General features: G+C 41.3%; 1 protein-coding gene across 2 annotated transcripts; it reads left to right on the top strand.

Annotated features, from left to right (window-relative positions):
• The first annotated feature begins 74 nt into the window (after nt 1–74).
• ap3d1 (adaptor related protein complex 3 subunit delta 1) lies at nt 75–27,904 on the top strand. 2 transcript variants are annotated; one of them, XM_079349912.1, is made up of 33 exons: nt 75–421; nt 3,424–3,519; nt 4,313–4,393; nt 4,702–4,782; nt 4,892–4,999; nt 5,234–5,363; nt 5,883–6,022; nt 6,318–6,391; nt 6,512–6,561; nt 6,721–6,770; nt 7,112–7,160; nt 8,547–8,692; nt 9,096–9,244; nt 9,375–9,605; nt 10,151–10,382; nt 10,538–10,683; nt 10,877–11,018; nt 11,458–11,529; nt 11,677–11,752; nt 13,128–13,327; nt 13,770–13,843; nt 15,549–15,717; nt 16,135–16,278; nt 16,713–16,766; nt 17,998–18,108; nt 18,344–18,502; nt 20,404–20,451; nt 22,261–22,450; nt 22,929–23,017; nt 23,697–23,782; nt 24,226–24,347; nt 24,833–24,912; nt 25,041–27,904. In XM_079349912.1, the coding sequence occupies exons 1-33, from the start codon at nt 326–328 to the stop codon at nt 25,134–25,136; spliced, it is 3,771 nt and encodes a 1,256-aa protein (XP_079206038.1). In that variant the 5' UTR covers nt 75–325; the 3' UTR covers nt 25,137–27,904. The 2 variants fall into 2 exon arrangements, with proteins under 2 accessions (XP_079206038.1, XP_079206039.1); XM_079349913.1 differs by lacking the exon at nt 16,713–16,766.
• The last annotated feature ends 56 nt before the right edge of the window (nt 27,905–27,960 follow it).

The following is a 27,960-nucleotide window of genomic DNA, read 5'->3' as shown; positions in this document are numbered from 1 at the left end:
TTTCATTTTTTCAAACTGAAAATGTCATCAAACTATTTGGTTTCACATTCGGGGGACTAGACCTTTAATTCCCCTGGTCTCCCACCATATGAGCGTCTGGATAATACCGAGTCAGCTGACTTTAGACGCCATTTTGTCAGCCATTTCCTGCACTGATCCAGCGTCTCTGCGAGGAACAGGACGCTCCGTCTGGCCTCAGCTTCACCTGCCTGGGCTTGGTAAACAGCAGTCGATCCTGCACAGACCGTTTGGGGTGGATGAGACACTAGTCTAGCGGGTCGCTCTGCACCCACTATAGAACCCCCTGTGGAAGTCAGGTCCAGTCATGGCTCTGAAGATCGTCAAAGGGAGCATCGATCGGATGTTCGATAAAAACCTGCAGGATTTAGTACGTGGCATTAGGAACCACAAGGAAGACGAGGTAAACGACCACCTTAAAAACACTGTCATCCAGAAAATCTTGACCCTCTCTGTCTTTTTTATGTTCAGCGCAACACACACACACCCAGACACACACACACACACACACACACACACACACACACACACACACATTGACATGACCGTTATCATTGACCAGCTAGCTAACGTTACCAGCTAACGCTAGGTCAGCTAAAGCCAGCGCCTTCCTTCACACTCATTTTATCCCACAGATAACAATTATTCAAAACTTGGGTTTACAGAATTAAATGCTCATTTGACGTTTGAGACATTCAATTTTTTTCTTTTTATGTGTGGGGGGCGTTCATTCTGGTTCTAACTCTGTGTTTACCTGTCGTGTTTTAAGTCAGGATGTTACCTGTCATCCAGATGGAGGAAGCAGCTCAAGAGATTACTCCCCACTAAAACCAGTGATACCAGACCATACTGTCAAACTACTACTACTAACTCCATCTATTACTGATGTTAGATATGTTAAATCTTAAAGGATGAAGGAGACACCTATTGAAGTTGTAGGACACTAGAGTCACCTCCTCGCTGAATGGAGGATGTATTTAATGTGTTGGTGTCCTGGTTAGTGTTAAATTATCTGCCTGAATCATTTAAAGATTTAAAACAGACTGATTAACATTCTGGGTGTTAATATCAAAATGACAAACTTTCTATTAAAGTGAAATGACTAGGCCAGTCATATGATATAATATCTCCATCAGTGATCGAAGGTGATGTCATTCCTGTCACTGCTCTGATGGGACAAAAGCAGCACCCAGACACGGGTGGGAGAAGGATGCAATGGACCCTTTTAAAGAGGGTACTGTTTGGGGAATACACATTTCAATTTGTCATTTCTGCCGTCTCTTTTTATTAACCCTGTTAAATAAGCTGGATGTAGAAGAAGGCACCTGGGTGATTGCAGCGAGCTGTGGCGGTGGTGCTGTGCACACCTGTCTCCATCTGTCGGCCTGCTGTGAAATGTAGAGGGAGGGTGTCTAAAACCTGAGGGCAGGAGGATTGGTGCTCCCTGAAGTTCTTAACGTGGCAGTTTCGTCCTGCTTACCTTCTTATTAGAAATCAAATTTACACTCAGCTACTGAAGCAGAATATCTTCTCAGCTCCATACACAATTTAGTTCAGGTATTTTACCCAACGTGCCTCATTGTTAAAGGAAACATATTGAACATGTAGCTTGTCATCAATCCTCAATGTATGGGCTAAACTGTTCGACAGAAGTAACCCAACCTGGCCTGCCTAGATAATGTGGTGGTTGCCCAGTCAACAGTGGACACTTTACTGAAATATTAATATCCTACGTGTCTGCAGTGCACGCCTCAGGATGCCTTGACTTTTTTTTTTTCTTTCCTGGCCAGCCCACAGTTTCTCATCCACTATGTTTGTCTCTCACACGTCTGCGCACAGTTCATTCATTCACTCGCCCTCTCACATTTATTCTCCAACTACAAGCAGATTGAAGAAACGTTTGAGCTGCAAGTTTGTGAAATAATCAGGAATTTAAGGCTGATGTGTATTTTCATTAGATTTTTGAAAAAAAACAGATGCACCTCATGTGAGCCACAGCTAACCCTGAGCCTCAAGGAAGTTCATTTGTCTCTGTCTGCATCGGTTTCTGAGAGATTGTCCTTGTTGGCTCTTTTACAACTATTTCACTTATGTCAATGAGATCTGAATTGTTCATTGAAAAAGTGTGTGTGTGTGTGTGTGTGTGTGTCGGGTGATCATGTGTTGACTCCCTCCAACACTGCGAGCCTCAGCAGCAAAGTTCAGCCCCCCCCCCTCCTGTCACTGTGCTGTCTCATGACTGCACACACATGACCAGCACACACTCACACGCTGCACAGCTATACGTGCATGTGTTTGTCTTGCGAGCTTGCTCCTCTCGACAATAGCTGACTAATTGCTCAATCTCGAGGTTTATCAAACCTCGTCCTCCTCTCGTGGATGAAATATCCCTCTTGCTGATTATTTAACAGGAAATGTAGAGTCAGGGATAGAGTAGCAGGGATTTATTCATTCAACAACCTCTGTGTGCGAACAATGTCATAAAAATTATACAGTTAAATCATTTGCTCATATTTTTTCTCTATAAGCAAGCAGTTGTTTTCTCTAGTTTGGTGTGCAGCCTGCATGCCCCCCCCCCCTTCACATTACACGGTTTAATGTGTGCCAGTTACGTCCATGATGAAACAAAAAGCTTCTCGTTCTTATCTGCGCTTCAGCATACAGACTCTCATCGGCGGCCTGTAACAAACGCCTGCAATAAAGTGCAGCGAGCGACCTATTACCACTCAAACATTTCACTTTGAGCCACAAGTCTGCCTGACGCTGTGAGGAAAGGAGCGATTGATCCGACCACCAATCAACAGACAGAACCTTTTGAAAGGTGTTTTCTTCTCACCTCGAGGACAGACTTCAACAAAGCTCGACATTTCGCGTTTCACAAATCTGCCTCTTGATGTTCTTTTGGAAGTGAATCACAAGACAATGAGTTCATTTTTTTTTTTTTAGTCTCGTACCGCTGAAGTGAGAGAGGGAATCTAGCGGTGTAACTCGTACTCTACTGTTGAACCGAGGCTCAACAGATGAGCAGGCGTTACTGAATCTGTGTGTGTGCACTGTATATTTAGGTCTGAAACTGTGAACATCAAATGAAAGAGGAAATCTGACCTATCAGATAATGATCGTCAATGATGGGTTCTATGATTGTGTTGCTGTAAGCGTGGGAAGAGATGAAAAATGCACCATGACATGACGAGAAGGTGCTCTTGACTTTGGACTAGAAAAACAATCGGCTCCACCTTTGCTGGCTGATGTCCTCAATAGTAACAACAACAACAGGCAGACCCGGTTTTTATTTTCAGCCGGTTCCTGGTGCTTGGTAGCAGCCTGCCTCCCACTCCGGATATCACTCCTCCACCTAATCTGATCTTGTCTCCGTTGTTTGTCCTCTCCTCTGTCTCCCCTCAGGCCAAGTACATCTCCACATGCATCGATGAGATCAAACAGGAGCTCAAGCAGGACAACATCGCCGTCAAAGCCAATGCAGTGTGCAAGCTCACCTACGTAAGATCTCTCAATATCCTCCGCCGCAGCTCTTGATCCGTCACGTGTTGATAAACTCCATCAGGGTTTCTGAAAACGGAGACTATTTACTCCCAGAGAATTTTTAAGGGAAATGATTCCATGTCCATCATCCGAGAGTTACAAAAAAGGATGCATGACAAGATGTACAACAGCGGCTTGACAAGCAACGTCCCAGTATTGGAAACATAACATGACATCTAGACAGAGTATAGAAGAATGTATTAATATCTTGTTAGTTCAACATTTTTAAAAGCATTTCTTTTGTTACAGTCAGTAAAGGATGTATTTCAGACTCTGTGGCATGCTGTGTTAATAAGTGGAGAAGGCATCTGTCGCTCTTTACATCCTTTCTGTTTAAGTAGCATTATGCTGAATCAAAGCCTGTTGATGTTGCTCACAGCTTTATCAGGGGTAAAAAGAAGTGATGGTTAGAAGCACTTAATGAGTCTTTACAAACAGGTACCAAGCTGCATGGACATGTTTAGTTTTATAGCATATGATTAGTCCCTGCCCAGTCTAACAGCCAGAAGCGTTCACTTATTGAAAGCTGAGTGCATTTTCTATTCAAATGGAAGCACTCCTACTTTTTGTAGTCCAGTCCCACACTGAGGTTTAGAATGACTGCAGCAGTGATGTGTACTATTTCAGAGCTTTCAGCTCAAAACATTTAGTCTCTCTGAGTGACAGAGGGGCAGCTCAGAGCCCCTCTCCTCCGTTTATTCACCCACATCTCTCTGTCTCTCTTTTTTTTCTTTTTTTCTTCACATTACAGCTTCAGATGCTGGGCTATGATGTCAGCTGGGCCGCCTTCAACATTGTTGAAGTCATGAGCTCCTCCAAGTTTACATATAAGGTACGACTGGAAAATGATGAGCGTCTCGGAAAAATAGATCAATATGGGTGTGAAGATAGAACTGTGGGAGATTGGCCTGAACGATGTCACAGACTCACCTCCTCAGTTACGAGGAGTAGTCGCATCTTCCTCTTGGTATTTCTTGGCCCATCTTGTGTAGTGTGGAGGTAAATCTCCATGGTGATACTGCCTGAAGATGAATGTTTGTGATAATGTTTGTGTGTATTGTACTGTAACGCACAGACTGAAGTCAAGGTGTTGAAATTAAGCACGTTCCCCCCCCCCCCCCCCCCCCTTCCTGCCTGCAGAGGATTGGCTACCTGGCGGCCTCACAGTGCTTTCATGAGAGTACTGATGTCATCATGCTGACAACCAATCAGATCCGGAAGGTGAGTGAAGTTCTGGTTCTGGGCCCTCCATTAAGGTTTCTGTATTTTGTAGTAGTTTTTTTTCTTTTTCTTTTCTCATGGTCCATCCTCACTGTTTCCTCTCTCTCAGGATCTCAGCAGCCCCAACCAGTATGACACAGGTGTTGCTCTGACCGGCCTCTCTTGTTTTGTGACCCCTGATCTGGCTCGGGACCTGGCCAATGACATCATGACACTGGTGAGTCATAAAGAGGATGACGTGGATCGTTTTTGTGGCAGTCCATTATCCCCTGTAAACCCTTATCGTAGACTTTATTTCCTTTAATACTCTGCAGTAGTGATACAATGGATCACAGTTGATCCGTTCAGATCACCTCCTCATGGTTCTGCCTGCAAGTGATCCACTGATGGATGGACATTTTATTTAACATGGTGTGAAACTGTCGCCTCTTTTACTTTTTCTCCCCCCTAGATGTCTCACACCAAGCCCTACATCAGAAAGAAAGCGGTGCTGATCATGTACAAGGTGTTTTTGAAGTACCCGGAGTCCCTGCGCCCAGCTTTCCCCAGGCTCAAGGAGAAACTGGAGGATCCAGACCCAGGTATCAGGAAAGACGGTGTTTGTCATGTGATGACACAGAAAGACAGGAGCGTTGTTTGCTGGTTCTCCTGGAGTTCTTGGTTTGGGACAAATGTGCCTTCTTCTTATTCAAAGTGACTAAATCTCAGAGTCTGCTGGCTCTCCTGAGGAGAAGCGTTCTCCGTCACCTGAGCCCGATGAATTATTCAGCCTCTAAGTGTATTAAATTAAGGACGCCTCATTCATTCTCCTGCCACAACTGTCTGGGAATTTGCAACATTTCAAATGAATTTTTCTGTCGCACAGACACAATAATCTCACAGGACGTTTATGTAGCTGTATGGCGTTTAATCAACTTCGCACTTCCTGTACGTGTGTGAGTGTACCAATATTTCATGGCAGGAGATTCAGTTAACTTAAAAGTGATGTAAGAGGAAAACAGATTTACTGCCTCTACCATTTTATCATTGCCATTTTGTTCTTTTTTTTTTTGAACACAAGCTCACCTTCATTCCCGTCTCGTGTATTTTCCCTTCTTCAGGCGTCCAGTCTGCGGCTGTAAACGTCATCTGTGAGCTGGCTCGGAGAAATCCCAAAAACTACCTGTCTCTTGCCCCTCTCTTTTTCAAGCTCATGACCTCCTCTACGAATAACTGGGTTCTCATTAAGATCATCAAGCTGGTAAGTACAGAAACCGTTCTCATACTTACTCCGAACACTTTGTACAGCGTTTCTTCTTATTGATTACCTTTTATGATGCATTGCGTCAATCACGATGAATCTTATATTGACGTATCATGAACACTTGAATTTCACGGCGAGCTCCTATCCATAAACTAAAGTTCACATCCATTCCCCCTCCAGTTGTTCAAAGCCAGTCGTAACTTCAATATGACTCTACATATCCATCAATGATTATGTGTCACACTCTCTCTCTCTCTCTCTCTCTCTCTCTGTTTGTTTGTTTGTGTCACAGTTTGGTGCTCTCACACCTCTTGAGCCCCGGTTGGGAAAGAAACTGATTGAACCTCTTACTAATCTGATCCACAGGTGAGATGAAACCCCTCCACTGTAAACGTCTTCACGTTCTGACATGCTGGATTTATATTGACGATGATCTTCTCACGATGTCTCTCTCTCCCTGTCATACCCTGTCTTCATCTCTTATAGTACCTCTGCCATGTCTCTGCTGTATGAATGTGTCAACACTGTTATTGCAGGTCAGTACCGGTAGCCCCTTTTTAGCATTACTGTAGAGTTCGTTGCGCAGCCAGAAATGTTGTCTTATGGTGTAAACGTGTCGCTTTTTAAACGAGTACTTTTTCTTCTTACAAAGTCTTCCCATTGATGTATAACTGCTGCTCTGTCCCACATTGCAGTGTTGATATCCTTGTCGTCTGGGATGCCTAACCACAGTGCTAGTATCCAGGTAAGCCCATGAGGTCGGATTATTCATCTGCACTTTCATGTGGTCAGATGTTGATCCTAACCCTTTCCGCTCCAGCTGAACCACAATGCATGCTTTCACCAGAGACACAGCAGCCATCATACAGGCAGCCCAAATCTCACAGAGCTGCCAGATGCATGAAAACATCTTTTTTCTCTCTCTCTCTCTCTATCACAAGTAGACCACAATTCCCTACATTCATTTGTTTACTCCCATTTCAGTCCCTTGAAGTGTGCTCATGTGACGAGAGTGAAAGTGGTGTGGAGAGGTTTTTTAATGGCGTTAATGTCTGTTCCCCTTTTCTCTTGCTTCTCTCTTTTCAGCTCTGTGTGCAGAAACTGCGAATCCTGATAGAAGACTCGGACCAGAACTGTGAGCCCTCTGTCAATGCCTGCAGTGTGTCATTTTCTCATTGTCTGTGTGTTTCTGACTGTGGAGCAGTCCATCCCTGTAGATGACAACACCGTAGAGCCCTTAACTCTGGATAACTCGAACAGCATCACTTTCCCACCCTCAGTTTGCTGGCACCGCCTAGACTGCCAGTTCACTGAAGACACACCCTTTCATGTGTAGAAGGGCCCGTTGCTTCAACCTGGAAGGAGGAAAAATTAACCCGTTTGCTTTTCTCCCACTTAAAAATCCCTTTGAGACACATCCAGGTGAAGCTGAGAATACTAAATCCAGACATTCGAGTTATCTGGACACTCACTGTTATATAGTTGTGTTTGGAGTAGACTGTAGAATGCTGATCTTAATGGAGCAGACTGTGAACTTGTGGTTTCAGGTTTTGTTTCTCCTTTTACCACGCTTACAGTTGACTCTGATAGAGATGCTTTTGATGTGACATGTTCCAAGATCAGAAAAAATACAATGCTGACTGAGATGATTTAAAACAAAGTTTCAAGAGGACGAAGTGATGCTGACAATATTTGGAGATTATTTTTTTAAATAAACACTGTTGCAGCAGTCGGTGAACATGGAATGACCAGTCACCATTCATTTGTTGTTTTGGCCACATGTAATGCGGTTGATTTATTCAGCTGAACTTGAACATAAAAATGATGTAAATGAGCAGAAATTGATCGAAGGCAGCAGTGTGGAACACGTTCCTATCAGGTTTTCTCGATTATACCTTTCTCACTCAGAGAAAGTTGCAACAGCTGCCATGACTTTCCCTGAGCAGAGGTAGATTCTTTGTCTGCTGCAGCTACTCTTGTGTCCCTGGTTGTTTCTGCAGTGTATGCACTCATATGACCAGCCTGACCTCACGATCACACTTATTGATCAAGCAACCGGAGGGGCATTTGTCTCTGCCAGATTCTGTGATGGACAGCAGTGTGTGATTCAGCAGATTTCTCAATCTTTAAAAGTCTGGGAAGACGACAAGGGAGAAGGCAAAACAAAACTTCCGTCTCCTGTGTGTGTGTGTGATCGTGTGGGTGTGTATCCTTTCCATTGTCATATTCTGACATATGATCCTTAAATCCTATATGATTTATAGACGTCATTCCAGTGAAGATAACACAAAATTCATTTTAACACATTGCATTTTGATATCAATATTATACCATATTCATCCATTAAGACCACACAGTGTGTAGATTATACATTATTGCTAAACAGTCATTTGTGTACAATGGACATTTATAAACATTTTTACAGCAGTCACAATCAAATGAGGATGATCAGGTAAATGTGTGTGAAGAAAAGAGTGTGCATGATTTAAGTTGTATTGTGTGTATTTTTTTTGTTTTGTAGTGAAATACCTGGGCCTGTTGGCAATGTCAAAGATCCTGAAGACCCACCCCAAGTCTGTGCAGTCTCATAAAGATCTCATCCTCCAGTGTCTCGATGACAAGGACGAGTCGATCCGCCTGAGAGCTCTGGACCTGCTCTATGGCATGGTACGAATGCTTTTAGTGATGTTGCTTTTGAATTCTTCACATACGTAGCTTCACCAACAGGAGGTGTTGTCAACTCCATGCCAGTGGGTGTGTAATAATGTCATTGGAAAAAGTTTTAAAAAAAACACGCACATCACTTGATTAGGTGCTGAATCAGAAAAGATACTTCAATCACAAAAAAAGGACTCGCAACACTAAAGCTCCCAAAATATAAGCATGTTTGTTGGCTTTATATAGTTTGACACATTTGTGCCACATCATGGGGTATTGCAAAGTCGATTTTATGCTCTCTTAATCTTCCAGCTGTTTGAAGACCTGTTTCTGTCTGTCTCAGATTGTCTCTTAACATTTACATTCATGCATTTCAACTTGATGGTTATCGACCTGTTGTCTGACCGCTCAGGTCTCCAAGAAGAACTTGATGGAGATTGTAAAAAAGCTGATGCTGCACGTGGACAAAGCAGAAGGAACCACCTACAGAGATGAACTCCTTACCAAGATCATCGACATCTGCAGCCAGAGCAACTACCAGTACATTACAAACTTTGAATGGTCAGTTTTACCACCTCGTGCCTCAAACCTTCCTCTTCTTATGTATCAAACCAAGTTTCTTAACTTTTTTTTCTGAGGTTATTTTCCGTTACATAATTATCAACTGCTCCTGTTTTTATTTGCTTGACAGGTACATCAGTATCCTGGTGGAGCTAACCCGATTAGAGGGCACGCGCCACGGCCACCTCATTGCCTCTCAGATGCTGGATGTTGCTATTCGGGTCAGAGCTATCCGGGTCTTTGCTGTTGCCCAGATGGCCACTCTGCTTGACAATGCCCACCTGTTGACGGGCAACGTGCAGCGAAAGGGCATTTGTGAAGTGTTGTATGCTGCAGCCTGGATCTGCGGGGAATTCTCAGAGTACGTAGATATATCTCTCTCCGACGCACACTCCCATGACAGCGTAAGCTGATATACATGAAACATTTAAAACGAGAATAAGTAAGTAGATGAACCACGCTCGAACAAACAGTTTCCGCTTTGTACACAATATAAATCGTAAGTAGACGTTACCCAGCAACCATGCATAATAAATCGCTGACAGTCTTTACAATAAGGTATCACATGACTGCAGCTTCCTGTCACAATGGATCCATAGGGAGATGACTGACAGCCTGCTTTAGATATCCGTTTGTTTCTGATCTTAGTGATTATCTTTGGACAAGCTTGTTGAGTCTTGGTAGCCTTAGCTTTTGCTGTACACACACACACACACACACACACACACACACCAATGCTGTCACTGTAACCTGTCAAAAGTTACAAATACCTCCAATATTCAAACCATCAATGAGTAACAGGGCTTCATTAATACACATCTGTAATATGCATACTATGCTTTAAAGTACATCAGTATAATGGTTGAATCTAGTTTTTTCTTTGAATGCCCCTTCTCGTCTCTTCAGACACCTGGAGAACCCGATGCAGACGCTCGAGGCCATGCTGCGACCGAAGGTGGCCACCCTACCAGGCCACATACAGGCAGTTTATGTGCAGAATGCAGCCAAGCTGTTTGCCACTGTGCTGAAGAACCAGGAGGGCAACACGGACTGCACAGCAGCACAAGAAACCAGCCAGCTCATGATAGACAGGCTGCCACTGTTTGTACAGAGCGCCAACCTGGAGGTGCAGGAAAGGGTAAGAGAGATAGGAATTACAAATAAGTAAGAAGATGCCCACTTAAGCATAATCTATCTCACAATGTTTCCTGATATCTATCAAAAGAAGATATAAAAAAAAGATGTATTCCTATGTGGATCTCATGTCTTTGTCGCTTTCTGTCATGTCCTCAGGCGTCCTGCATTTTACAGCTGGTCAAGTACATCCAGAAACTTCAGCAGAAGGATGTAGAAGTAGCAGAAGAGGTCTGTGCCCTGTTTGCTGGGGAACTCAACCCTGTGGCCCCCAAAGCACAGAAGAAAGTGCCTGTTCCTGAAGGGTTAGTTTGTTCGTAACTCAAAGAATGTACACGCACATTAACACAGAGACGTTATTATAACAGGTCCACATTAATAAAACCAGCTTGTTCATGCTGTTGAGGTCCAACAGCATGATCAGCTGAAACTCTAATACATGCATATGTTTGTCTTTTTCTGGGACAAGCAAATTGTAACTGTGATCTGTTTGTGTAGCCTGGACTTGGATGCATGGATCAATGAACCTCCATCTGAAAGTGAGTCTGAGGACGAGCAGCCCAGGGCTATTTTTGCCAAGGAGGAGCCCAAACACTCCCGCCCCCGCCACACAGAGGTGGATGAGAAGGAGCTGGCAAAGGTAAGCAGTTTGCTGAATTGAGAAAGCAGTATTATTTCTGTAGGGTCACTCTGAGTGAGAAGGGTTATACAGTGGAATGTAAAAAAAAAGAGATCCCTTTTAGATACCTATGTTATGTAAGGATGTCTCTTTTTCTTTTTATTAGATTTTTTTTTTTCCACATCAAAATACTTTACATTTTTGCATTTCACATCTTTAGAGTCAATGGAAATCACATTCAGACACAGCAGATGAAATCATTTTATTTCACCTCTTGTATCTTAAGACTTCCAGTCATTCATACAAGAATCAGATCAAGAAATTAAGCTTTTATTCAATCCAGTCTATGCAGCCTCTAACAGCCAAACAATATCTAACTTGCTTTCAAGCTTGCTTCCCATGTGCTTGCTCTGTTGTCATTCATTATTTCACGCATCGGTTTTTGTTTCCACGCTCACAGAGGAGAGAAGCAAGAAAGCAGGAGCAAGCCAACAATCCTTTCTACATCAAAGCCTCGCCGTCCTCTCAAAAGGTGTGCTTACCCTTCAAAATCACTTTGATTCGTTCGCAACTCAAGTACATCAAAGAATGTCTTTAGAGTCCATTACTGTAAACAATTCATACACAATTCTGTGCATCAAGGTTATTGTGTTTATAAATGGATCTCTCATCTGTGCAGGTGTACCAGGAAGGCCCCGGCGTGGAGCACATCCCAGTCGTGCAGATTGACCTCAGTGTGCCTCTCAAAGTTCCAGGTGGGGAAAAAACTACCTAACAAAGTTTTCAAAATGATCCCAAAATAGCGAACGGCCAAATGAAATGCAATCTAACCTTAAGCAGTGTTTTCCACTCATGGACTATACCAGTGCAGGCCAGATTAAAAAGGCTCGCCCAGTTATACAGTATATGGCGAATATTTGTTTTCCTCGACGTGATTGTGTTTTTATTCTTTTACAATCCCCATCTAAAATAAGCTGGATAATCTTCCCTCCCTCTGTACTTCTCGTACATGTGTCATGAGGACTATTTGTACTCTGCAGGGGATCAGTGTTAAAGTATGATTAGTGGAGAAATAAGGTGTTAATAAATGTTCTTTCATGTATGCAAACAAACTTCATTCATGAATCAGTACACAAGTTGAGCCACCACAGTGGAAAAAGTCTGGCTCTCCCCCAGATCGTCAAAGAGCCGAATTGTAGTCACATAATGAACCACACAGTTCTTACATGAATCAGGCCTGAAGTGTCAGTTTTAGTTGGCCATAGATAGATAACTGTCTTTCTGTGACATCCAAATAAGTAGCATGACACTGTCTTAGAAAATGATGACTCAAACTGTGACTTTAATGAGACTAAGAAAAAGATTTATTTCCTCTGACTAAATGTTTTACTTCAACAAAATATAATTACTAAAATGACTTGGGACTAAAACTGAATTAAAATGTCTCGTCAACGCTGAACAGAGCTGTGTTGTTTGAGCTACTTCAGTTCAGTTCGTCTCGGGACGACACACATTTTTCAGTGTTTCCATAGACTAAAGCCGGGAAAGATCCCCAAATTACAGACCTGTACTGTCCTACTTTTTGGGACCCTTCTGTTGGGGGGCCAAGTATATTGACCACTAGCAAAGTTGTCCCGTACCGGGCTTAAGCAAACATCTACAAAGCATGCAGGAAGTGTACCATGCTTGATAACGGATTGCAGCCTTCATTTAAGTCAAACACTACTTTTATAAAGCTCAGTAAAGTTTTTGTGCTGCAGAATGACAAGTATTGAAGTCACCATGTTTGGAAAAGTGATTTATGAAATCAATTCATTTATCATTGATATAAAAATATGGCTGACTAACATAAAAGACACAAATGAGAACACATGACTTGTTCGTATGATGCTATTTTGGTATTGAAAATGTTTGGTTCCAAAAAAAATTCAGATGGAAACCTGCTAACTCCTCTCATCTGATGGTGCCAGCTATTTAATGGAAAACATTTAAGTATTTGATTCATAAAACAATAGTTTATCTTCATCCTGTCTTACCAACAATATTTTTATTTACATTTTTAAGACGTTTCACTAAATGAGTAATTATTAAAAGTTTGAAACTCATGTCTCTGTCTTCCGTCCCCGGCAGGTCTGCCTATGTCTGACCAGTATGTGAAACTGGAGGAGGAGCGTCGGCAGAAAGAGAGAGCGGAGAAGAAGAAGAAGGACAAAAAGAAGAGGAAAGAAAAGCGCAGCGGACGAGGGAAGAAACGCGATTCAGGCCCAGAGAGCGAGGAGGACATCACGCCTGCGCACATGGTGGACATAGTTACCGAAGAGATGCCAGAGGTATTCTTTCAGGAAATCAACTCGGCAGAGTTTGAAAGGGAATCCAGTAACTTGTATATTTTGAGATAAAAGACATTGTATTAATTCAATGTGCGTCATGGCTCATGATTAAATATGTCAGTGGGTCTGAATAACTCTGGAGGTAATTGTTCAAACATGTACAGTGTATCAAATTTTCCCTCTAAATCAAAATGATCGTGCTTTGTTCACTAATAAAGAGATTTATGGAGTTATGAGTAGATCTGAGGAACATCACAGATGTGGACTTTTATCTTTGCCTAGATTAAAAACACTACCGTAATTGCTTGTTTTGTTTTCAGTTCTCAAAAAACGGTGACAAAGTCAACATTAACGATGACCATAACATTTTGTGTGTTGTGGAAACGGATTCATTAGGAAAGTTATTACCTCTGTGTTGATTGATTCACTTCTCTTCCTGCAGAATGCCTTACCCAGTGACGATGATGAAAAAGACCCTAATGACCCTCATAAAGCTCTGGATATCGACCTGGACAGGTGAGGCGACCCGAGATGGATCCGAACACAACAAAACTCCCTCCATGTGGATTTCATTCTTGATTGAAGCACAGTGTTTAATGTGTCTGACTGAGCTGAATCACTTCGACACTTTGATTTTTCAGTCCAGACTGAAACCTGGAGAACACTTGTGATTGAACAAAAAGAAATGTTGATACATTCATAGCATTTATTCCTGATCTCCCCTGGTCATATGATCACAGCCAGTGTGTCTGGGGTCCTCTCCTTCCACCGCACTCCTTCTCATGGCGTTCTGCTTTCTGCTTCCTCCTTTCTATGCCTACACACATCCATTACTGCCTCTTTGCGTGGGCAGTTTGGTGGAGACGGCTCGCCGCAGGTGAGTAGCACCCCAGTCACAGGACCTGGGCTCCAACTGTACATGGATTTGCCTCTCAGTCATTCTCACTCTCTGAATAGCGGTCTTGCTCCTTCTACTAACGTACCGGTCCTTTCTTTCCTCATTTAAAGTTTGCAGTACCCGCTTCCTCTTTTTGCTCTTTTTCCATGTTTTAGTATCTTTAGTAGCCAAGTTTAATAGCCAAAGTCCCTATTTCCTCTCAGCTGACTTCTTTATCTTGAGAATGGAAATATAAGCAGCACATCACTGTCTAACAAATTCTAACTGACTTCTCTGCCCTGAACAAGAAGAATTTAAGAAAATAAAATTTCTCTTTTGTAAGATTTTCTAGTTTCATAGAAAAATAAGATGCTGCTTATATTTCCAGGATCTGATCCTCACCTGCCTTCCTGGTTTATGCTCCTGAAATCATTTTCATCAGTTTTCTTGGAAAAGAATCAGCTTTTCAGAATATGCTTTTAGGAGACTTATCCCAGGGATTGGGTGCTGAAATTGTGTGCTTACATTTCCAAAAAAATTCTTCTCAGTTTAGCAGACCAGTCCTGCCTTCAAATTCTCATAAGCAGTTTTTGAAGTTGATACTTGCCTGTTCTTTTTGGAAACAACAGGTACATGTGCCTTTTTACAATTCTACATCTTGTTAATATTTATGGACTTTGGAAGGACGAGTAATATAAATAATCATACACGCATACCACTGTACATTACTACAGTACAGGGTTGTTAAAGGACATGTGCATTGTTAACATAAAAGGGCTTCGTAAAATCCTTCCCTAAAAAGTCTTCAGTCAGTGCAAAGTGATCCAAGAACTAACACACGACTAGCAATGCATCTTGGAAACTGAAAGAAGTGATGTATCACCTTTTATGAATTCCAGCAGAGAGGTGTGTGTCTTTATAGAGATTAACCAGCAGGGGTCTACATTGCATGTCATTATTGCACTTAAGAGCCAGGCTTGGAGTAATACAGTTGAAATCTCGTATCCATTCACTATAGTGACGTTTATATAGTTTCTAGCTTTCTGGGGATTTCTAATGCTTCTAGCTGTGCCAGAGGAATGGCTTACCTCACTGCTTTGAATGAGACCCGGCTGCTGTGTAAAATGTGCCTGAATAAGATCGCTGCACTTTAACAATCCTTCTTTAATGTTCTCTGAGATGATATCCTAATCAGGAATAAAGGAGTATGGGGGGGAAAAAACAAAACAAAAAAAAAAACATGTTTCAGATGCTGACACTAACTCCAGGTGGAACATAAACACCCCCTAATTTCACTGTGTTCACTTACTCAAAAGTCATAAGTGTGCATGTTTGTTTGTCCAGGCCGCTGGCAGACAGCGAGAAGCTGCCGGTCAGGTCACACCGTGCAGCAGAAGCCCCCAAAAGCCCAGCAGAAGATGGAGAGGCAGAGAGTGCTCCTCCACCTGAGCAGAAAAAGAAGAGCAGCAAGGACAAGAGAGAGAAGAAGAAGGATAAAGACAGGGACAGGAAGGTAAATGTAAAATGTCCCTGTCTGTCAAAAAGATTCATCTATTGCAGTGATTTTCCAAACTTTTTTTATTGCGGGCCACACGCTTGCAAGCCACAGGTTTTTGTTTTTTTTACAATTTATTTTATAAGAAAGCGTTTGTATTTTGACCTCTACAAAAATAACATAAATACACTAATTACAGTAAGAAACTATTTTGGTCTTTTTTTTTTTTTTTTTTTTTCTCCTCCTCGGCCTTATTCCAAATTCTCTCTATTCTTCTTGTTTCTGATGAAACTGCTTCCCAAAACCAGTAGAGATTTTCAGAGAAGTTAAAGGGATTCACTTTATTGAGCTTTAATATTTCTGACTGGTAGTTTCAAACATTGTTTTAATACGTAACTATCTTTTTTTTCTTTTCTTTTCTTTTTTTTTTTTCAGAGGAGCAAAGAAGAGAAGAAGAAGAAGAAACACAAACATGAAGAAAAGGAAGAGGATCTTCTCGGGGGTCAGGCAGATGAGCCTGTGGTCCAACAAGAAGAAACCAGTGAGGTGGCTGCACCGCCCAGCTCGACAAGTGCTGAGGTATGTTCCTGCCATAGGATGGAGCAGAACCATTCTGTTACCTAGCAACAGAGACTATATTTACAGGCTGATTTCACCCAGTGTTTTGGATTGAGATGTATATTCACTTTAAGATGAAAAATGTTACATGTTACTACATGTGGTCTGTAATTCCAGCTAAAATATTACCAAAAAAAGCAATAAGTATTTGACCATTTTCATTGACTCAACGCTTCCATCGCTTCTTTCAGCATGTCTTTCAGTAGGCTTTAGTGATCAAGTATCAGTTTCCTAGTAGCTGACGGTGCAGGCTCTTGCCAAATACTTGATTTATTCATGAAATAGAACAGTCTAATCTGTGGATCCATTTTCATGAATAGTAGTAAGATACAGAAACCTGTTTGGCCTCACCCCTCTCACTTCCTGGCAATCCTCTCCTTCCCTCCCTCCTCTAGGTTTCGGATCTGGATTTCTGGCTCTCAAACGCTCCAGTGCCCTCTAACACCCAGGTTGAGTCACTTCCCCCCCCCCCCCACCCCCAACCCCCCCCCTCTCTCTTGTTCTCACCTTCCTTTCATCTTTCCAGATCACACAGCCTCTCTCAATTCCACCATGTTTCATTGATCAGCCTCATTTGTCGGTGTTTGCCATTCGTTCACCCTTTATTATCTCTTGATTTGGATCAGTTTTGCATTTTCCACAGCTCATCTCTTAGACACAGTTTCCTCTCTTTCACAGGTCACATAACACTTTCCTCTTTCACTCTCCAGCCTTCCTTTGTTTTCCAGCATGTCAATATGTACAGTATGTCTGTGTGTACACAGTAGTTTGGTATGTCACATTTTATTTTAAAATGCCAGGTTCTCTTCCTCAGTTTGTATTAGTTCTTTGGGTTTAATACATTCTGACTTTTGTTATTTTAAGTCAATAAGTGGATTTAACATGTTTTGTAGGGCTGGTGAATAGATGTATTGTTTTTCTGTGACATAAACCGAATGTTGAGTAGTTTTAATTGTTTGTCATAAAATGATGCTGAAAATGTTCTTACTGAGCCAGAATTCAGTCTCTAAGAGTAACTATAAACTGCTACAGTATCGCTGAACGCTCATATTTGAACATGGTTCTAATTCTGACCTTAGAAATACAGTGAACTAGCTGACTTTCAAAAATACAAGTCCTCTTGTGATTTTGAACCTACTGTATATGTTAGTTGATACTTTATTTTGGAACCTTTCCTTTCATTCTCAGCTGTAAATTATATGATGGGTCTATTCAGTCAAACTCAGCGCTCAACCTCAGAGGGGGGAAAAACGTGTTCCTCAGAAACATGACCTTTTTAGAAGACATGCCTCAACATGTTCATGTGAAACTTTGTTTTTGTATAGAGCATCATGCCAGCATTAAAGAACAGTGTTTTCCTTATGTGACACTTTCATTAGCACTAGTATAGGCTGTCATCAGATGTATGTAAATCAGGCTCTTTAATCGGCGCCTAGTGTTGCTAGTTAGCACAGTTGATCTTTCACAAAAATAAACACGGCAAATGTAAAGATACTCACAGATATAACACACGTGCTGATGATCATGATTCACTGTTTAAAATGAATGAATGAGCTGAACTCACTAACTTAATCTGAACAACACCAAACTGGCAAAATATTCAGAAAAATGTGTCATGGAGGAGGCTAACTCCTAATGATTCCACATGTTTTCGTGTGTGTGTGGTACATGTGTGAACAGGAAGCAGCAACAGTAGCAACAGCAGAAGCAGCCCCTGTGCCTGAGGCAGCCTCATGCACGGCTCCAGACTCTGAGCCTGATGAGTCCAAAGACACTGAGGTGGAGGAGACGGTGAGTCATCAACAATGCTCTGATTATTCCAAAATAACAAGTTTGGCTGCGCTGCCAAAGATTCCAATTCACATTGACCTGACAGGACGCAGCACGTAGTAATCTCTCAGGTTTGTGTAAAAGATGTACCAGAGACCTGGTGCAAAGTTTCTATGTTTTATAAACAGCTCAGTTTTCATCCTATTGCATTTCTAATTGTTTCTCTACATCTTCCTTGTGGGTTTTTTATGATCAGAAGTCCTCCAAACACAAGAAGAAGAAGCAGAAAAAGGAGAAGGAAGAGAAGGAGAAGAAAAAGAAGAAGAAGCATCATCACCATCACCACCACAGTGACGGAGGGGCAGAGGAGTCTGTGCAGAATGGCACCGTGGAGGAGGAGGAGGAGCCGCTGCCGGTCAGTGATTGTAGCCGCATTTTTGCTATCACACGAACGAGATCAAACCGTCAGTCAATTCACTGTTAAAGGGATACTTCACCCAAACACGAGAAAAATATGTTTTTCCTTGCCTGGAAGTTTTCTTCATGTGATGCAATATGACGCTTTTTGCATCACATGAAGAAAACTTTCAAGTAAAGAAAAACACATTTTTCTTGTCTCAGGGCAAAATGAGGGCTGGATTCACGACCATTCAACACTACTACCATGTTTCTAATGATACACAGCTTCATGTAAATGGGTGAAGTATCCCCTTAAGTTAAACTCATTTAGTGAAAGTCAATTCTGTCATTCTGATCTTTATCCTGAGTACATGTACCGTAAATTCCGGACTATTGAGCGCACCTGGATATAAGCCGCACCGGCTAAAAATAGGTAAAAAAATGTATTTGTACATATATAAGCCGCACTTGATTATAAGCCGCAGGTGTCCACGCTATAACAAGAGCTATTTACACAGAAAGACGTGACACAAAGACATTTTTTTAACTTTTAATGAAATACGTACTACTGGTAACATCCGCAAATATGAAGCCTACTGTAAATCCTTTATCAAACAGTGTCTGTAACGCGGCTGATGAAAAAGATTACCGTAATATATTTCACAGGAAAAAGTCCATCCATTCACTGCCTCAGAATGACTTCATTACTCACTTCTTCAGTCTCTTTTTCGTTGTCGCTGTCAGTGTCAACTTTACATGCAGCAGCTCTATTTCCTTCTTTGACAGCCAGTTCGATCGCCTTTAACTTGAAAGCTACATCATATGTATTTCTCCGTGTGTTTTCCATGATGAGGGTGCGTGCATAAAGCGCAAAATGACTGATATTAAGATCCGATGTGACGAAGTCAAATGTTTTTGCGGCACAAGCTCATTGTCCCGCAAGAAAAATCCATAAATAAGCCGCATCGTTTTAAAAGCCGCAGTGTTAAAAACCGCGACAAAAAGTAGCGGCTTATAGTCCGAAATTTACGGTAGTTGTTTAGACAAAAACGTTATCCAGACCTGAACAAATGATGCAAATAGATGGTGTAAGAAAGCTGTAGTTTGCTTTAATTGTGTAGAACCCACTGCAGGTGATGGGTAAGAATCACGTCTTGAATGTCCACTTGTTTATTTGTCACCACCATGAATTATGTTTTCTGATGAATGGTTCTTTATAGAGCATACACAAAACAGTGAAGAATCTGAATCTGAATAAACAGACATATTACACAAACATATGTAACCATACAAACAGGCTTCTTAACTAACAAGTGCAGTTCACAACAGAGAAATTGTATGACTGGCCTCTGAGCATATCAAATAGCCTATTCATCTATGTCAGTAAAGCAGCAAACCTAATGTGTATTAGCAAATACTCTAGCAAAGATCAAATATATATTCTAAACTCTTTACATCAGACAGCAACAGGGAGGGACTTACATCAAAGATAACTTCACTACATGCTGAGACACGTTGAGATGTGTTGTCTGGCCAGAGTTCATGCAAAACTGAAAGTAAAAACCTAAATAAAAAAAACACTGGCAAAGACGTCCACCAGAGGGAGCCTTTTTCACAGATGGTGTAATTTATCGTCATTCTTATTTAACCCTGGCTAGCTCCACTATGTAAACCCCATGATCGCTGCTTTCGCACACACACACACACACACACACACACACACACACACACACACACACACACACACACACACACACACACACACACACACACACACACACACACACACACACACACACACACAGAGTACCTTGCTTGTTATGCATTAACTATCTGAAACGAGCTTCTGTTGCCTAGTTTGCGTACTGAGTGACAGAGAGAACGCCTGATCTGACCTGAGCTGTTCTCCTCTTTCAGCCTATGTCCAATTACTGCCTGCTGGCTGAGAACTCCTATATCAAGATGGTGAGTGACACCGACTGAGATGCAGCTTCTTCTATCACTGATATCAATTCTGTTATTTATTCATATTTTAGTAGCTTGTCCATCATTTTTGTCTTTTAAAACTGTTATGCTTTCTGATATCTTATGATGTATTCATGTTCCTTAAGGGATAGTTTGGGATTTTTTGAAGGGACGCTGTATGGGGTACTTATGTTGCTACAGATGAGGATATGTGTACCACGAAATTTAGCTAACTTTCAGAAAACTTATCTTATGAAAAAAAAAAAAAAAAAAAAGGTCTAGTCTGACACAGCACATTTGTGTTCAAGCACTGATCAGCTGGTTTGGACTGCGGGCTTCAATAGAGACAAATACATTTAAACAAAGAAATGAGTGATAATGACACCTTTTTACTGTGGATACATGAGGATACTTTCATGGACTGGAGTGCTTGGAGGAACAAGTTCTGCAGATGGAGACTCGGCATGTCTGTAAGAGAGACGAGGGAAACCTCTGTGGAAACTGGAAGATGGTTCCATTTTCCAAGTTACCTGGTGATGATGGAGGTTTATAAACTGTGGGCCACGTTCATGATCACAGAGATCTACATGTTGGACGTGGTCAAAACAACACTTCTGGACTTTTGTGAATTAGAGGACACCAGCGACTCACACATGGCTGCACGCTGCAACACTCACCATGCACAGCTCCCTGTCCTATTGGACGCTAATGTTTCACAACTGAAATTGAAAAACCACAAAGTTATTTGATGGCCAAAACGATATGTTTACTTGATCAAAAAGTCCTCTGTATCCATTGTTGAGGAGGAAAACTAAACTAGAACAGACTTTTATAGCCATCCCTGTGCTGTTTTCGCTTAATAATCTTTCAACTTGTGTTGCCTAAAATGATCTCAAACTGTGATCAACGTTCACTTTATAATTATCAGTCTCCCTGTAAAATTCGAGTTGAGACATAACAGTATAGACCCAAACTCTTTGTCAGTGTGCTGTGGGTGGAAGACGCATGTGCTTCAGTAGCAGACTAGTACTGAAACAAATACTCTACACAGACATTTACCCCAATATTGTTTTTTTTTCTGAAAATTAGCAAAATAATCTGGTTCTGTAGCGATGTATAGCCTAGCTTCCATGCTAGCAGTCCCCCACTTATTATGGAGAAGTACCTCCAACAACCTCACTTCAAAAAATAACCTTTAGTGACAGAGCATCTCATGTAGGACGCACATATTTAAAGGATAATGTGTTCTGTATGCCTGCTTAAATCATGTTGTCATCCCTTCATCCCTTTGGTAAATCTGGAGGGGTTGATGGAAAGGCATACACACTTTAGTCTTTGTTTAAATTATTTTCACTTTTAATGTTAAAATGAGCAAAGTCAACAGTGGAGGTTTTAAAAGAACAATATATGCAGATCTCTCCTGTTTTCTCTTTCTCTCTAAAGATGATGGAGGATGCTGATCAGGTACTGGATGGACTTCTGTCAGTGACAGAATATTCTTAAAGCTCTTCTCTAGATGTGTTTCTGTCTGCTCTCACTGCTTTTAACAGAACTCTGAGGCAAACTCTTGTCATGTTTCTGGAGAGCAATTCAGTCTTTGATCTCTTTTGTGAAACAGGGATGTGTGCTCTGGTGTTGGGTTTATGAATCTAATCTTCTGTGTTTGCTTTTTGCCTTCTTATCATAGTCAGATCTCCGTTGAAGTACAAGGAGGGGCGTTAGGCAGCTTGAGTTTGATCGTTAATTCCTTTTGCAAATTAAATCATTGGACAGATGAAAATAATGACTTTTCCCCTCTCTCCAACTAAGGTCAACGACATCCAGGGAAACCTGCAGGATGGCAGTCAGGTGGTGGTGTCTGTTATATTTGAAAACAAGTGTGAAAGCTTCCTCAAATCCATGGAGTTCAATGTCCTGGACTCTCTCAACTGTAAGCTGCAGAGGCCAGAGGGCTCTGGACCACATGATGGCCTCACCGTCCCCTTCCAACTTCCACCTGGTCAGTGATATCTGCAGTGTGCAGATCTTTTAAAGAACAGTTGATTGTTTAAACCAGGGGTCCTCAATAGGTGGCCTGTGGGCCGCATCGGGCACACCAGACACCTGTTTGTGGCCCCCAAACTGTTATTCCTTCACTGTGTTTAGGTTAGGTCACATGGCATGTGTGTAATGGGACTGGTCTCCATAACAAAAACTATACACAGATAGACTGTTACTGGGTCACTCAATGCTACAATCGCAATTTTTAACTTTTGCTTTTAGAGCAGTTTGCATATTGACGTTTTGCCGGCTGTAATGGCCTATTTACTAAGCCCTTATCTGATACAAAGAGGGGGGTCCCCACTAGTCTTAATGAAAACCTATAACATTTAGATTACTGAAATGTCTGTTCCTTATTTTTCAGATGAGAAACATGTTATTCTAAAGCTACTTCTTGGAAGTTAGATGTCTAATTTCTTTTTTCTTGTTTCTTTCAGGGGTGTCCAATGAGGCGCGATTTGTCTTCACTGTGCAGAGCATCGTAATGCCTCAGAAACTTAAGGGAACCCTCACCTTTATAGTAAAGGTCAGGAGGCAAACCCAAATATACTGAATACACACACATCAGAACAAAAACTATTGTCAATTTATTTTTAGTGCTTTGGTGACATCATTGTTTCCGTAATACTTAAAGATCACAAATGATCTTTTTTAACAAGTTGAAATAAGTCTCAAAAACATGTTTTCTTGCTAAAAAATCCACTATAAACAAATGGGCATAGAGTGTGAAAGCCAAATCCTCTTCCAGGGAGGGGTGAAGTCAGACACAGCACACTTGCATTTAAAGCTACAGACACAGAAACAGTCTGTTTATAGGCATACATGCCCTTTGTGTTGTGGAGCAGGCAAGAGATAGAAGGGAAGGACTTGTCTCATGATTGGGGGGTTTGTAGACAGACTAGGGACACGTACTGTTTGAGTGTTAAAAAACCATGGTAAACTGTATGTTGTATAATATGTGGCCTTTACAAAAAAAATCCTTTTAGTCTTACTTTGTTTTAAGATCTAGTCGTGTTTTTGAGGCCGCAAGGCGGATAGTACAGCTGCCGTGTGTTTCAGTGTTGTGTTTCCTACAGGTTCATTTTAGTAACTACGGTAACCCCTCACCTAGATCTTTCTACAGGTCTGCACAAGCAAACTAAAACCAGGACGCTGCGACTTTAGTTTTTATTGATTGTCTGCGCTTTTTTTTTTCTTTTCTGCAGAACGAAGACTCCTCCACTCATGAGAAACTGGACTTTAAACTGCACTTTACCTGCACCTCCTACCTAATCACTACTCCTTGCTACAGGTTGGTTTTTTTAATTTAAAGATTCCATCCAACATACTTTCACACCACATTTAAGGGGGTTTAAATGTGATGTAAGGCTGATTATACTGATCATTCTTATACTCTACTAAAATGTCTTTTCTGGACCAACTGAAAAATCTGAATATTTGGCCCCTCAGGATCATTAACGTGCCTAGAACATTAAATGGCAGTGTGCCGATTACAATTTGCTTTAGACTGAGGAATGGGCATATCGACTGTGACCTGAGGGCTGTATGAAAAGAACAAACTTGCAGACCGTCCAAATGTTGAATGGGTCATCTGCCCATAAGACTGTTTGTTTTCTGTGTAAAGTTGAAATGTGTGATGGATTGTGGCACTAGCCTCTAAGTTGTCTAAGCTCTCTGTTACGTGTAGGCCAAGTGGGAAATTAAGATAAACGTTCTTTTGTTTTGTTTGGTCAGCGATGCGTTTGCAAAGCTGCTGGAGTCGGGCGACCTGAAGTGCAGCTCTGTCAGACTGGAGGGGGTCAACATGCCCTTCCACCACCTATTGGCTAGGATCTGCTTCCACCACCATTTCTCTGGTATGCACACAGCACTCCAATTCCTATTGAATACAAAGGGACCATAATGTTAGGGTGTTCTGCTTATGAAATTAATCAAATAAAATGTTATGTCAGGGGAATTCATCACTAAAATAACAAAAGTATTTAAAGTACAGAGTATATTTCTAGATTGTTATACCATTTACATGATAAGGAAATCTTTGAATATTCTGAGTAGCTGTCCTGTGAGTTTAATTTATGTTATAAGATAGAAGCAATGAAATTGAACAAGAGATAGAATATAGCCCAAGAAACTAATTAGTAATATATATTAATTTCCCTACCTGCATTGTACCATTAAGATAATAAATCTTCTATAAACCACTAGAAACTCGTTTTTAAAATGAATACTAAACTAAAAATGAGTACAGCAGCACTGGTTTACTTTTAGCCAGCACTTGACCTTTACACACCATTATTTTAAGAGTTGCTAACACCTGTTGAATTTTTCCATTGGGGATTAGTTGTGGAGAGGATCGACTCCTGTGCCTCCATGTACAGCAGGTCTATCCAGGGTCATCATGTCTGTCTGCTGGTCAAAACTGTGAGTGAACCCCTGAACGTCTTCCTTATCCTCCTTATTAAAAAGTTTGATGATCAGGTATTTAATTTAGTTAACTATATGCGTGTGTGTGACCTTGATTTCTTGTCTCTCCTTCCCTCTTCTCCCAGTCTGCTCAGACAGTGTCCATTGACGCTAAATGTGACGAGCCGACGCTGCTTGGGAATGTGCTAGATGAGATCAAGCAGACCTTCTCTCAGTGCTGATTGTGTCGACAGCCCCAGGGTGCCCCCTCGACCCTTCCATGCCACTCCCTCCCTCGCTGAAAAGAAACATAATCATATTATGAAACAATGCGGCTGGCACTTCCAGTTTGCCCTATTTATTAGTCCTCAGATTCGCAAGATTTCTTTCCCTGCTTCCTTTCGTCCTCACTGTCGCCACATTCCTGTTCCTCTGCACTCTGAACTCTGTGGTCACTCTTGATGTTGTTTTACAGTCTCACTGTATACATGCACCATCCTCTCTGCAAAGCAACTTAAATTTGACTTCCTGGTTTTCAAACCTAAGCAGCCACCCTGTTCCTCCCTGACTCTGACTCTGTACTGAGCTCCTGTTTCTGGATGCTCTGCTTCCTCTGCTCTTTGCTGTGCAGCTCTCTCTGCCCTCCACTCAGTTGGCAATTCAGTCTGTGACAGTCATGTAATGTAATGTTGACAACTGGACTTTTGCTGTTTATGGTTGAATTGTGTTTTTACTGTTGAAGGTTGTTTTTTTTTTTTTTGTCTTTGGTTTGTATTTTGTTTGTTGTTTTGTCTTCTTCTTTTTTGTCTGAAACCTATCTGCGCCTTTGTCTCGCCCCCTCCTTTCCACTCACATGTCATCAGTCGGCGTGCTGCTCGTCTGTGTAAGCCTGGAAACATTTGAATGTCTCGTTCTCAGACTGGTCCTAGCTGGAAAAATGGAGACTCTTAACATGCTTACCCACCACTGACCGGGTGCTTGGAGATGACCTGACACTGAGCAACTACAGTTAGAATAGTGCTGAGATGAAACCAAAACTACATATAAGGCATGAGTTTGAGACTTCTTTCCAAGCCGTTGCCCCATTTGCCTCCTGGCAGGGCTCAGAGCAGATCTTCTAGCGTAAGTTCAACAGAATCCCTACGTGGCACTGCGGTTGATTTGTACAGTAGATCCGTTGTTTTGCTCTGTGCCTTAGCCATGCAGTCTGATCTACTGCAGAACATTAAGTCTTGTAGAGCCCCACCTCGCTCCCCTGAATATACACTCCCCGATCAACTCAGCTGAGCTGCATCTTGACACACCTGTAAGAAATGGCCTACATATCATTCCGTTTATGAGTCACAGAATTTAAAAACAGGAGTATGAAAATGATTGAATAAATTAACCTCTGGCACTTGAGGAAGGTTTACACTGTATTGCTTTTTCACCATGGGACAGTTTAGTGTCAGGTCTGTGCCACATTTTGTCAACACCATCTTAAACTCTCAAATGGTTTGACTGTACAGCAGATGTTATATTAAAAAGACACTATTATCACTCCTAAATGAGCCCGTCGAAGGGTTCGTTAGTATGATTCCATGACACATTTAAGGACATAAGGCAGGATAAAAAGAGCTGCCCATGTTACATGACTGTCCTGCCTCCTTTTGAATCATAAGAAGAGCAAGTCTGAAAGGAAGACAAATGTTACACTCTGAACCTGTCTTCATTTTTAAATCAGAGTTCTGAAGTTTTTCTCTCTGTCAACAGTGAGACAATTAAGTGGTCAGGGTTTAGGGTTCCCTTTCAATCAGTTATAGGTGAGGTGGCTTCCACTATACTGAAGTGTCACTCTTTGGTAAATCATGTGACGCGTTTACACCTGTGCCACTCCACAAGTAGCTTTACCTGTGCTGGCATGAACCCACATAAACCCAGTGTTCCCTTTTCCTCAAAAACTGCCTTACCTTTTTTTTTTTTTTTTGTTGCGCTTTGACATGTTATGATGAACATAAATGGCCATTTTTATAAACAGACGGCCTCATTTCAGAAATCTAAGGTACTTGATGTTATAGTTTGTTTCATTTATGTCTTAGGTCATTACCCGATCCGGCACGACTAGTAGTAGCAAGATTAAAACTGACTTGGTAACGTCTCTGATAATATTTCCTTTTAAGGCCATCTTTACATCTGTCTGCTATTGTAGATAAGTATATTAATGATGTCTGTGACCTGAAGACCGGGTCAGCCATTCCATAAAATCTACTTTCCAGTAGTAGAGTTTTAATGAAGAGGTGATCAGCTGTATTTCAGGAAAGTCAACAGAAAATATGTATGTATCCCCTGTTCCTGAAAATGACTGATAAAAGTGAAACTAAAAAAATCTGACTTCCCTAATCTTACATTGTCCTAATTCTGATCTTTTTTCCTGTGCATAAAAAATATGATTAAAATGTGTATATTGCATGATTAGGAATGTACACTTTTTATTTCCCTATTTTCTGTTTCATTGATGATGCTTACACAAACGAGAACTTGTCATTCCATTTTTCCTATTTCCTTTTTTTTCCTTTTTTTTTTTAAATGAAGTTTACTTGACCATTCTTTATTTTTGATGGTATTGTGTTTTTAACTATTCTGAGTTTAAACAATATACAAGAGATATTGAATGTTTTAAATTATTATTCATAGAGGAAGGAAGGGGGTTCTAATAAGTGTCATGACACTGAGGGCATGGGGCTCCAAAAACTATCATTTGGGTAGAACAGACTATGTGAGGCAGAGTACTGAGTGGCAACCCACTCTGTCTTAATTCTTGGGTCAGTTGTAGTGATTTATTTTACCAAGTTTGACTTGTGACATTGAAATATACTCTCATATGAATCTGACTTTGAAGGTCCAGACTTTTTATTTCTCCATATTTAATTATCAAACTGTACAATGTAAAATGTTTCAAGGAGGACAACATAAGATATCTACATTCCCTTTGAAGAAAGCCCACTGAATCAAAATAAAGGCTAGAAGAAGCTCCTGTAGTCTTTTTTTTTTTTATTATTATTTTTAAACTATCTTTACACCTATCTG

The sequence above is a fragment of the Symphodus melops genome (genome assembly GCF_947650265.1).
Source record: "Symphodus melops genome assembly, chromosome: 8".
Classification (NCBI taxonomy): domain Eukaryota; kingdom Metazoa; phylum Chordata; class Actinopteri; order Labriformes; family Labridae; genus Symphodus; species Symphodus melops.
Note: the sequence above shows the minus strand (reverse complement) of the source record. Positions and strands in the feature narration are given on the sequence as shown.